Raw genomic sequence first — 11,302 nt, forward strand, 5'->3', positions numbered from 1 at the left:
TTCACTATTCTACAAAAGTTGTACACTAAATTGGGAAAAGGGTGCAATTTGGGACGCAGACATACAAAACAGCCAGAATGAAATCATAAACCTAATATCTATAGTGGTACAGTGAAACAGGCATCAGCCGTAACAGACACAGAGGAAGGACACGTTGAAACATCCAGCCCAAAGCAGGAGGTTTAAAAAATACTTTCCTAGTCGCCAAAGCATGTCTTTAATGTGATCTTGTATTATTGTATTATGTTTGACAAACAACTGATCAGAAGGCAGTAGTCAATATGTTGAGATAGAACAGAACAGAATAGAAAATAATAGAACAGAACAGAATAGAAAATAATAGAATAGAGTAGAATAGAACAGATCAGAATAGAAAATAATAGAATAGAAAATAATAGAATAGAAAATAATAGAACAGAAAATAATAGAAGAGAACAGAGTAGAATAGAATAGAATAGAATAGAACAGAGTAGAATAGAACATAATAGAATAGAACAGAAATAAGCTAGATTAACACTCTGCTCTCTATCAGAAGAGATGCATGGTTAATGATATAACAACTTATCATATTTGTATGTTTCTAAGTTATTGCGTACTTCCTTTCTGTGACAAAGTTACCTAAATTGGATAGAATATGAAAACGTTGCCATTGTACTTGTGCAACCAACCCTGTGAGAGAGAAACTACAGAGAAACGGGGCAGAGCAAATGGCTTGGAACAACAGCTTAATAACAGTAATGGCCTCTTGTATGTTTCTGCGGCAGTGACCCAGGAGAGAAGTGTGAATGAAATCAGGGGATATCAAATGCCTCCTCAGATTCAGATGCTATATTTGTGCTCATGTCAATTTTACCCATTGAACCATGAAGAAAAGAAGACAGAAGACAGTGAAACCTGCAGTTCTGTCCAAGTTTATTTTATTTATTTTCTCCATTAGATACAGATACAGTTGAAGTCGGAAGTTTACATACACCTTAGCCAAATACATTTAAACTTTTATTTCTGAACAGAGAGAGATTATTTAGCCAGAAAAAATTAAAACTCTGAAAACATAGTTTGTATGGAACCATCGCACAGGGATCCCAATAACTTGTTAAGTCCTGTCGGTGAGCACCAGTATCATTCTCTGTGGCGTCAAAGACAACAGCACACTGATTCCGTACTGCAGATTACACTGATCAACCACAATCAACGAGGTGCCGTGTTGGGATTTGAACCCACGACTCTTAGGTTCAAAGGGCGGCGTCTTAACCACTGGTCCATCGAGAAACATTAGTAAAGTTGTTGCCCCATTGAACTAAATACCCATCTCATCTAAGCCAGATATTAGGTTTTCACAAAGCAACAAAACAAGATAATTGAGTGAATGTTATGTCATTACGGATTAGATTAAAGTCACGCCTCTTATCATAATCAAGGATAGTTTGTTCAGCACGAAGCATAGACACACTTCTAACATGTCTGGAAAAAAATCGAGCGGGATTTTCAACTAGGAAACATTTCGTTTCTTGGCTTGAATTGGGTTAGTCTTGTCAAGAAATCCTATTATTCTGTTATTTTGTAGAGTCATTCACGTACAGTATGATAATACCACTGTGGTCCAATAGAGGGCGCACTTCTCCACACTACACTGTCCGGAAGACTGGAGTAAATATTGGCGACGTAACATCTCACAAACCATTCCCCACCAGTGCATCTTCTCATTAACAAGTAGAGAAGATATACAATAATCAACTATGTCTTTCAATGTCATCTAGTCTGTTCAGTAATCTAATATCTGATTATTTTTGCACAAATTCAGAGAATATCCGCGTGAATTAGCCTATAATTTCAATTGATTCACCTATCATTCGGGTGAGTTATTTAACCCCCACCGATTTTCGGATTGTTTTTGACAGACAGCAAAGTAAACAGTAGAGCGTAACAACACCCCGGTTATTTTGTCTGATCGGGTTTATCGTTTTTTATAAACAAGTTAAAAGAGTGTGGAAGACAGGATGCAGAAGAGAAGAAAGCCTGAACCGATCCAACTCAACCCTATTCCCGATGGAAACACTATCAACGGCAGCGGTGCCACGGAGTGAGTAGCCCAGTCTAGAGACAGGTCTATCTGGATGCGGTGGCAATGATTGATGTCAATCATTTCTGTCCCCATATTAGATATGTGAAATAGTAAAGTAATCTTTAGCCTAAATTTGTCCAATTTGTACTTTATTTGACTTGTATTAGATGGGTATTGTTTTGTGTTGTAATTATAGTCTTATTTGTGTATAAGCTAGTTAATGTTCCATGGGGGGGGGGGGGGGGGGGCAGACGCACTCAGAGCCATACATTAAGAGAAAAAATATATATATATATATGGCTTTGCTTGTTTTCGTCGGTGTGTTTACCATAGATGTTACAGGCTTTGGTTTTCCACTTATATTTCGAGGTTGGACGTTAGCACGTGGGTGCCCATCGATTGGCGTCACCTCGTTAGTCAGTATGTTACACCTGTACTGACTTGTCATCTCGTTAGTCAGTATGTGTTACACCTGTGCTGGTTGTCACCTCGTTAGTCAGTATGTGTTACACCTATGCTGACGTGTCACCTCGTTAGTCAGTATGTTACACCTGTACTGACTTGTCATCTCATTAGTCAGTATGTGTTACACCTGTACTGACGTGTCACCTCGTTAGTCAGTATGTGTTACACCTGTGCTGGTTGTCACCTCGTTAGTCAGTATGTGTTACACCTGTGCTGACGTGTCACCTCGTTAGTCAGTATGTGTTACACCTGTACTGGCTTGTCACCTCGTTAGTCAGTATGTGTTACACCTGTACTGACTTGTCACCTCGTTAGTCAGTATGTTACACCTGTGCTGACGTGTCACCTCGTTAGTCAGTATGTGTTACACCTGTACTGGCTTGTCACCTCGTTAGTCAGTATGTGTTACACCTGTGCTGACTTGTCACCTCGTTAGTCAGTATGTGTTACACCTGTGCTGGTTGTCACCTCGTTAGTCAGTATGTGTTACACCTGTGCTGACGTGTCATCTCATTAGTCAGTATGTGTTACACCTGTGCTGACGTGTCACCTCGTTAGTCAGTATGTGTTACACCTGTACTGGCTTGTCACCTCGTTAGTCAGTATGTGTTACACCTGTGCTGACTTGTCACCTCGTTAGTCAGTATGTGTTACACCTGTGCTGGTTGTCACCTCGTTAGTCAGTATGTGTTACACCTGTGCTGACGTGTCATCTCATTAGTCAGTATGTGTTACACCTGTGCTGACGTGTCACCTCGTTAGTCAGTATGTGTTACACCTGTACTGACTTGTCATCTCGTTAGTCAGTATGTGTTACACCTGTGCTGACGTGTCACCTCGTTAGTCAGTATGTGTTACACCTGTGCTGGTTGTCACCTCGTTAGTCAGTATGTGTTACACCTGTGCTGGTTGTCACCTCATTAGTCAGTATGTGTTACACCTGTCCGGTCTTGTCATCTCGTCAGTCAGAAGGTGTTTTTAACGGCTGGACCAGTGTTCCAGTTGTTTTGAGAGATGTGGAAAGTTAACACCTTTCGTTGGCGCTCTCTATTTGATTTATTTAAAAAACTATCCTTTTATCTGATTGTCTGTGTCTTGTTAAGTTTGGTGTGGGGTTTTTCATTTTGTTTGCCTCTTCTTGGGCAAATGTATCAAGTTTAGCTCTTGGTGGGCGTCTTTTAGGTTCCAGTTGTTTCTAGTCAACACCCCCATAAGTGTCTTTCAGAACGCCTCCTATAACCCCCACCTGTTATGTTTTGTTTGTTGTCAGTGACTCTTTGTTAGTTCCCACTTCTGTTTAAGTGAGAAAAAAATTGGGTTTCTTGCTGGGGAATGTAACAAAATGAGGGGGCTCGTCTGAGATCTCGTCTCCCATCAGTATGGTAGTGTCTCTAGTCACCTCTCCTGTGTTCAGAAGACACTTATGATTCTGTCACTGACATTCACCCTGTGGGGGTATAAGATTGGAATCATTTTAAAAGTTGCATAAACACACAGACCCCCCCCCCCCCCCCCCTCCATAAAAGCCATGGACTTTAAGTTGTAAGCATTGGTGGAAAACCCCTACATGGGAGATGCTAGATAAATGTACGAAGGCGAAACCTGTGGCTGTGCATATTTCATGGAGGCTCGTCACAACATTAGCTCACTGAGATACATTAGTATGGAACATGTTAAGACTCCTAGGAGGGGGGGGGGGGATACTGATCATCTATTATTGAGAAGAGAATTGTATTGTATCCACTGTTTGTGTACCGTGTCTCCTAGAGGTCTGAACCAGGAGGTTGGTACCAGACCGTTTGTCCACCGTGTCTCCTAGAGGTCTGAACCAGGAGGTTGGTACCAGACCGTTTGTCCACCGTGTCCCCTAGAGGTCTGAACCAGGAGGTTGGTACCAGACCGTTTGTCCACCGTGTCCCCTAGAGGTCTGAACCAGGAGGTTGGTACCAGACCGTTTGTCCACCGTGTCTCCTAGAGGTCTGAACCAGGAGGTTGATACCAGACCGTTTGTCCACCGTGTCTCCTAGAGGTCTGAACCAGGAGGTTGATACCAGACCGTTTGTCCACCGTGTCTCCTAGAGGTCTGAACCAGGAGGTTGGTACCAGACCGTTTGTCCACCGTGTCCCCTAGAGGTCTGAACCAGGAGGTTGGTACCAGACCGTTTGTCCACCGTGTCCCCTAGAGGTCTGAACCAGGAGGTTGATACCAGACCGTTTGTCCACCGTGTCTCCTAGAGGTCTGAACCAGGAGGTTGGTATCAGACCGTTTGTCCACCGTGTCTCCTAGAGGTCTGAACCAGGAGGTTGGTACCAGACCGTTTGTCCACCGTGTCTCCTAGAGGTCTGAACCAGGAGGTTGATACCAGACCGTTTGTCCACCGTGTCTCCTAGAGGTCTGAACCAGGAGGGTGATACCAGACCGTTTGTCCACCGTGTCTCCTAGAGGTCTGAACCAGGAGGGTGATACCAGACCGTTTGTCCACCGTGTCCCCTAGAGGTCTGAACCAGGAGGTTGATACCAGACCGTTTGTCCACCGTGTCTCCTAGAGGTCTGAACCAGGAGGTTGGTACCAGACCGTTTGTCCACCGTGTCTCCTAGAGGTCTGAACCAGGAGGTTGGTACCAGACCGTTTGTCCACCGTGTCCCCTAGAGGTCTGAACCAGGAGGTTGATACCAGACCGTTTGTCCACCGTGTCTCCTAGAGGTCTGAACCAGGAGGTTGATACCAGACCGTTTGTCCACCGTGTCCCCTAGAGGTCTGAACCAGGAGGGTGATACCAGACCGTTTGTCCACCGTGTCCCCTAGAGGTCTGAACCAGGAGGGTGATACCAGACCGTTTGTCCACCGTGTCCCCTAGAGGTCTGAACCAGGAGGTTGGTACCAGACCGTTTGTCCACCGTGTCTACTAGAGGTCTGAACCAGGAGGTTGATACCAGACCGTTTGTCCACCGTGTCTCCTAGAGGTCTGAACCAGGAGGTTGATACCAGACCGTTTGTCCACCGTGTCTCCTAGAGGTCTGAACCAGGAGGTTGGTACCAGACCGTTTGTCCACCGTGTCCCCTAGAGGTCTGAACCAGGAGGTTGGTACCAGACCGTTTGTCCACCGTGTCTCCTAGAGGTCTGAACCAGGAGGTTGGTACCAGACCGTTTGTCCACCGTGTCTCCTAGAGGTCTGAACCAGGAGGTTGGTACCAGACCGTTTGTCCACCGTGTCTCCTAGAGGTCTGAACCAGGAGGTTGGTACCAGACCGTTTGTCCACCGTGTCTCCTAGAGGTCTGAACCAGGAGGTTGGTACCAGACCGTTTGTCCACCGTGTCCCCTAGAGGTCTGAACCAGGAGGTTGGTACCAGACCGTTTGTCCACCGTGTCTCCTAGAGGTCTGAACCAGGAGGTTGATACCAGACCGTTTGTCCACCGTGTTTCCTAGAGGTCTGAACCAGGAGGGTGATACCAGACCGTTTGTCCACCGTGTCCCCTAGAGGTCTGAACCAGGAGGTTGATACCAGACCGTTTGTCCACCGTGTCTCCTAGAGGTCTGAACCAGGAGGTTGGTACCAGACCGTTTGTCCACCGTGTCTCCTAGAGGTCTGAACCAGGAGGTTGGTACCAGACCGTTTGTCCACCGTGTCTCCTAGAGGTCTGAACCAGGAGGTTGGTACCAGACCGTTTGTCCACTGTGTCTCCTAGAGGTCTGAACCAGGAGGTTGATACCAGACCGTTTGTCCACCGTGTCTCCTAGAGGTCTGAACCAGGAGGTTGGTACCAGACCGTTTGTCCACTGTGTCTCCTAGAGGTCTGAACCAGGAGGTTGGTACCAGACCGTTTCTTACATGAATATTTCATTTGATATGTCTTGCCTACCTGGTCACCTACTTGGTCATTTTGTAAATATGTATTATTTTCTGTAGCTACTACATCTGTCCATCTCATTGATATCACATGAGTAGAGATACAATTTTTTTTTGAACCCACCGTGCGTCATGTCCGTAGTGGTCATTTGAGGTGAAATGTGTATATTTTGGGATGCGAACACTCAGTGTGTTTGACCTGACGAAGATCAGTTTCGGATCTAAACGGCAGCGTAGCATAGTGGTTAGAGTGTAGAGGTGGCAGGTAGCCTAGTGGTTAGAGTGTAGAGGTGGCAGGTAGCCTAGTGGTTAGAGTGTAGAGGTGGCAGGTAGCCTAGTGGTTAGAGTGTAGAGGTGGCAGGTAGCCTAGTGGTTAGAGTGTAGAGGTGGCAGGTAGCCTAGTGGTTAGAGTGTAGAGGTGGCAGGTAGCCTAGTGGTTAGAGTGTAGAGGTGGCAGGTAGCCTAGTGGTTAGAGTGTAGAGGTGGCAGGTAGCCTAGTGGTTAGAGTGTAGAGGTGGCAGGTAGCCTAGTGGTTAGAGTGTAGAGGTGGCAGGTAGCCTAGTGGTTAGAGTGTAGAGGTGGCAGGTAGCCTAGTGGTTAGAGTGTAGAGGTGGCAGGTAGCCTAGTGGTTAGAGTGTAGAGGTGGCAGGTAGCCTAGTGGTTAGAGTGTAGAGGTGGCAGGTAGCCTAGTGGTTAGAGTGTAGAGGTGGCAGGTAGCCTAGTGGTTAGAGTGTAGAGGTGGCAGGTAGCCTAGTGGTTAGAGTGTAGAGGTGGCAGGTAGCCTAGTGGTTAGAGTGTAGAGGTGGTAGGTAGCCTAGTGGTTAGAGTGTAGAGAGGGCAGGTAGCCTAGTGGTTAGAGTGTAGAGGTGGCAGGTAGCCTAGTGGTTAGAGTGTAGAGGTGGCAGGTAGCCTAGTGGTTAGAGTGTAGAGGTGGCAGGTAGCCTAGTGGTTAGAGTGTAGAGGTGGCAGGTAGCCTAGTGGTTAGAGTGTAGAGGTGGCAGGTAGCCTAGTGGTTAGAGTGTAGAGGTGGCAGGTAGCCTAGTGGTTAGAGTGTAGAGGTGGCAGGTAGCCTAGTGGTTAGAGTGTAGAGGTGGCAGGTAGCCTAGTGGTTAGAGTGTAGAGGTGGCAGGTAGCCTAGTGGTTAGAGTGTAGAGGTGGCAGGTAGCCTAGTGGTTAGAGTGTAGAGGTGGCAGGTAGCCTAGTGGTTAGAGTGTAGAGGTGGCAGGTAGCCTAGTGGTTAGAGTGTAGAGGTGGCAGGTAGCCTAGTGGTTAGAGTGTAGAGGTAGTAGGTAGCCTAGTGGTTAGAGTGTAGAGAGGGCAGGTAGCCTAGTGGTTAGAGTGTAGAGGTGGCAGGTAGCCTAGTGGTTAGAGCGTTGGGCCAAGTAACCGAAAGGTTGCTAGATTGAATCCCCACGGTGACGAGGTAAAAAAATCTGTCGTTCTGCCCCTGAACAAGGCAGTTAACCCACTGTTCCCCGGTAGGCCGTCATTGAAAATAAGAATGAGTTCTTTTTTGTATTTTTTGTATTTTATTTATTATTTTACCCACTTTTTCTCCCCAATTTCGTGGTATCCAATTGTTAGTAGTTACTATCTTGTCTCATCGCTACAACTCCCGTACGGGCTCGGGAGAGACGAAGGTCGAAAGCCATGCGTCCTCCGAAACACAACCCAACCAAGCTGCACTGCTTCTTAACACAGCGCGCATCCAACCCGGAAGCCAGCCGCACCAATGTGTCGGAGGAAACACCGTGCACCTGGCGACCTTGGTTAGCGTGCACTGCGCCCGGCCCGCCACAGGAGTCGCTGGTGCGCGATGGGACAAGGACATCCCTACCGGCCAAACCCTCCCTAACCCGGACGACGCTAGGCCAATTGTACGTCGCCCCACGGACCTCCCGGTCGCGGCCGGCTGCGACCTCCCGGGCGCGAACCCAGAGTCTCTGGTAAGAATTAGTTCTTAACTGACTTGCTTAGTAAAATAAAGGTACAATAACAATTAAAAAAACGTTGTCAATAAAGCAGTGAATTGGCAGCTTTGAAAGTGTGCGGACCTTCTTAACCAGTTTCTCTTAACCATCAGCCACTTATATTCCCCGAGGCAATTCCACTGACGAAAAATCACGGCTCACAGTATTGTTTAAGGCCCGGGTGAAATTATTTTCAATGTTTGGACTATCGCTAGTAGTGCAATCAAACCAAGGTTTTGAATTTCATGTCAGAGGTCTTGCAGGAAGTACTACAACAGTTGTGTGTAACCCATTGCTCCTTTAGTGCCCAGAGTCTCAAGGTGCTCTTGAGAGATTTCATCAGACTTTGAACTCTACGTTGAGAGCTTACTGCTTTGAGTTTGAGAAAGACTTGGATGAAAGGGTCTTGTGCTGTTTGCAACACTGGAGCTTGTTCAAATATCTTTCGGTTTTAATCCGAATTAGCTTGTGCTAATGACGTCATGTCAGTGGTCCTTTTGAGCTTGCCGAGAGAGAGGTTGTTGCAGGCTAACACCGTATTAACCACAAAAATACATCTGTTGTAGCACGGTAGCTCTTTTTGATAAAGAATTGCATTGCGTCTGTGAGTTTGCCAGTGAGAATCTGGAGAAGGCGCAAAACGAAAAGGAAAAGTTTGGTACGATCGAAAGGCCCAAAGCTGCACTTTCGATGTGGGTGACCAAGTCCTGGTTTTGTTTCCTGTTTCGGGGTCGTTTTTAAAGGTTCTTGCCCCGTAGTGAAAAAAAAAAATGGTAATCTGGATTACGTCATCGCAACACCGGAGTGCCGTCGCGGGGGATATACACGGCTGTGGCAACAACTGACAAGAATTCTCTTGGGAGATAATATCGTCGGCATTTGATTGTAAGGAATTCTAGGCCGGGTGAACAGAAGGACTTGAGTTCCTGTATGTTGTTATGAATACACCATGAGTCGTTAATCATGAAACATACACCTCCGCCCTTCCTCTTCCCAGACAGATGTTTATTTCTGTCGGCGACTCCCGGTAGCTGTACTGACTCTGACAACATATCCCAAGAGAGCCATGTTTCCGTGAAACAGAGAATGTTACAATCTCTGATGTCTCTCTCTGGAAAGCAACCCTTGCCCTAATTTCATCTACCTTGTTGTCAAAGAGACTGAACATTGGCGAGTAATATACTGTGAAGCGGTGGGTGGTGTGCCTTCGAAGTCTGACCAGGAGACCCCTCCGTCTACCTCTCCCGCAGCGACTTTGTTTTGGGTCGGCGTCAGGGATTAGATCCAATGTCCTGGGTGGTGGTGCGAACAAAGATCCTCTTCGGGGAAAGTCGTATTCCTGGTCGAAATGTCGGTAAATTGACATCGCTCTAAAAATCCAATAGTTCTACCTGACTCTATGTAATAACACTTAAGATTTTCTGGGCTAACAATGTAAGAAATAGAACATAAAACAATACTGCGTCGTTTCCTAAGGACTAGAAGCGAGGCGACCATCTCTGTCGGTGCCATCTTGCCATCATTCCCCCTACATGAGAACCTCATGCGCCCTTATCGAGGTATGTTGATAATAGAATGTTGAGTCGGCCTGGCCTAGCTACTCAACTGTGCTCAAACGTTTGTAACATTGTTTGACTAGCTGGACCTTGCTACCAAACTTTGACTTTGATGTTACCAATGTGGGAGGGTTATGATTTCTGACAAAATTATGTTTGATCTAAAGTTGGAAAATATCTTTAGTTTAGTTGGTTGGCATGCTTTCTGAATCCACACTGAGTTTCGGGCTTCTTCTTCTATGGTATATTGGTAATCGCACAATTTAATGTGCATCCCGCCACCTACTGTGCGTTACGGAAACAGGACCCCCCTCTCCCCCCAAAAAATAAAACTATCAAAAAATGTATAAATTCACATAACTACATTAAACAACTTTTCTGTTAAAAAATAAAACAGATCTGATCCCTACCCTAACCCTGGGAAACCTGGGAGGACTGGGAAACCTGGGAGGACTGGGAAACCTGGGAGGACTGAGAAACCTTTGAAACCTGGGAGGACTGGGAAACCTGGGAGGACTGGGAAACCTGGGAGGACTGGTCTTCCGGCGCCAGTACCCCTTGCAAGTCTTAAGATGTAAAATCCCAAAAGTCCCAAAAACCTTTTCTGACAAAAATACTGTCCAGTTTCTTAGACTTCTTTGAGACTTGTGCCCTATAATAACTGTGGCAATGAACGCCACAAAATCCACCTTTTTCAACACACAGGGGGATATCTTTCAACTGGCAGCAAACATTTAGTGTATCCGTCACCATATCTTCACTAGTATCAATTGTTTTCTCAATTATTTTATTAGTCTCCTCACAGGAGATTCAATTAACTGCTCCTAACTTTTTTTGCCACGTCGATCTCCTTCATCCTTACAGGGCCAGATCCAGGAACTCGGGGATCATGATCCCCACCTCAATCTCCTTCACCCTTAAGGGGCCAGTACCAGGGACTCGGGGATCATGATCCCCACCTCAATCTCCTTCACCCTTACAGGGCACTCCAGGAACTCGGGGATCATGATCAGTGTTCGATGTTTTCGCTACTACTGTTGTCCACTCAGACCCATTCTTCTTCACCAACTTTGTTCGATGCTTGATTGGATCTCTGTACCTACTTCCGCCATCTTTCTCCCCCTGAGTTTGATGCTGAATCAACAAGAAGATGAAACTCGCGTCACCCCTACAGTTGACCAATCACGGACGAAGGGGCGTAGACTTCGACTCTGTATGCTGTAGCGTTAAGATTTCCCTTCACTGGAACTAAGGGGCCTAGACAATTATTCCTCCTCCACCAAACTTTACAGTTGGCACTATGCATTGGGGCAGATAGCGCTCTCATGGCATCTGCCAAACCCAGATTCAGACTGCCAGATGGTGAAGCGTGATTCATCACTCCAGAGAACGCGTTT

General features: G+C 46.3%; 1 protein-coding gene and 1 non-coding gene across 2 annotated transcripts in view; one reads left to right on the top strand and one right to left on the bottom strand.

Annotated features, from left to right (window-relative positions):
* Positions 1-1,055: 1,055 nt before the first annotated feature.
* On the bottom strand, positions 1,056-1,186 carry LOC139579925 (small Cajal body-specific RNA 14). The gene has a single exon (XR_011675931.1). It is a non-coding gene; the product is annotated as a small Cajal body-specific RNA 14 (non-coding RNA).
* A 470-nt stretch (positions 1,187-1,656) lies between these two features.
* Positions 1,657-11,302, top strand: part of LOC139577955 (dual specificity mitogen-activated protein kinase kinase 1-like) — a 22,758-nt gene continuing 13,112 nt past the window's right edge. The window contains exon 1 of the mRNA XM_071405077.1: positions 1,657-2,080. Within this exon, the coding sequence (XP_071261178.1) occupies positions 1,998-2,080 (83 nt within the window). The 5' untranslated portion in view covers positions 1,657-1,997. The remainder of the gene's footprint in view (positions 2,081-11,302) is intronic.

This window comes from Salvelinus alpinus, chromosome 6, assembly GCF_045679555.1.
Source record: "Salvelinus alpinus chromosome 6, SLU_Salpinus.1, whole genome shotgun sequence".
NCBI lineage: Eukaryota > Metazoa > Chordata > Actinopteri > Salmoniformes > Salmonidae > Salvelinus > Salvelinus alpinus.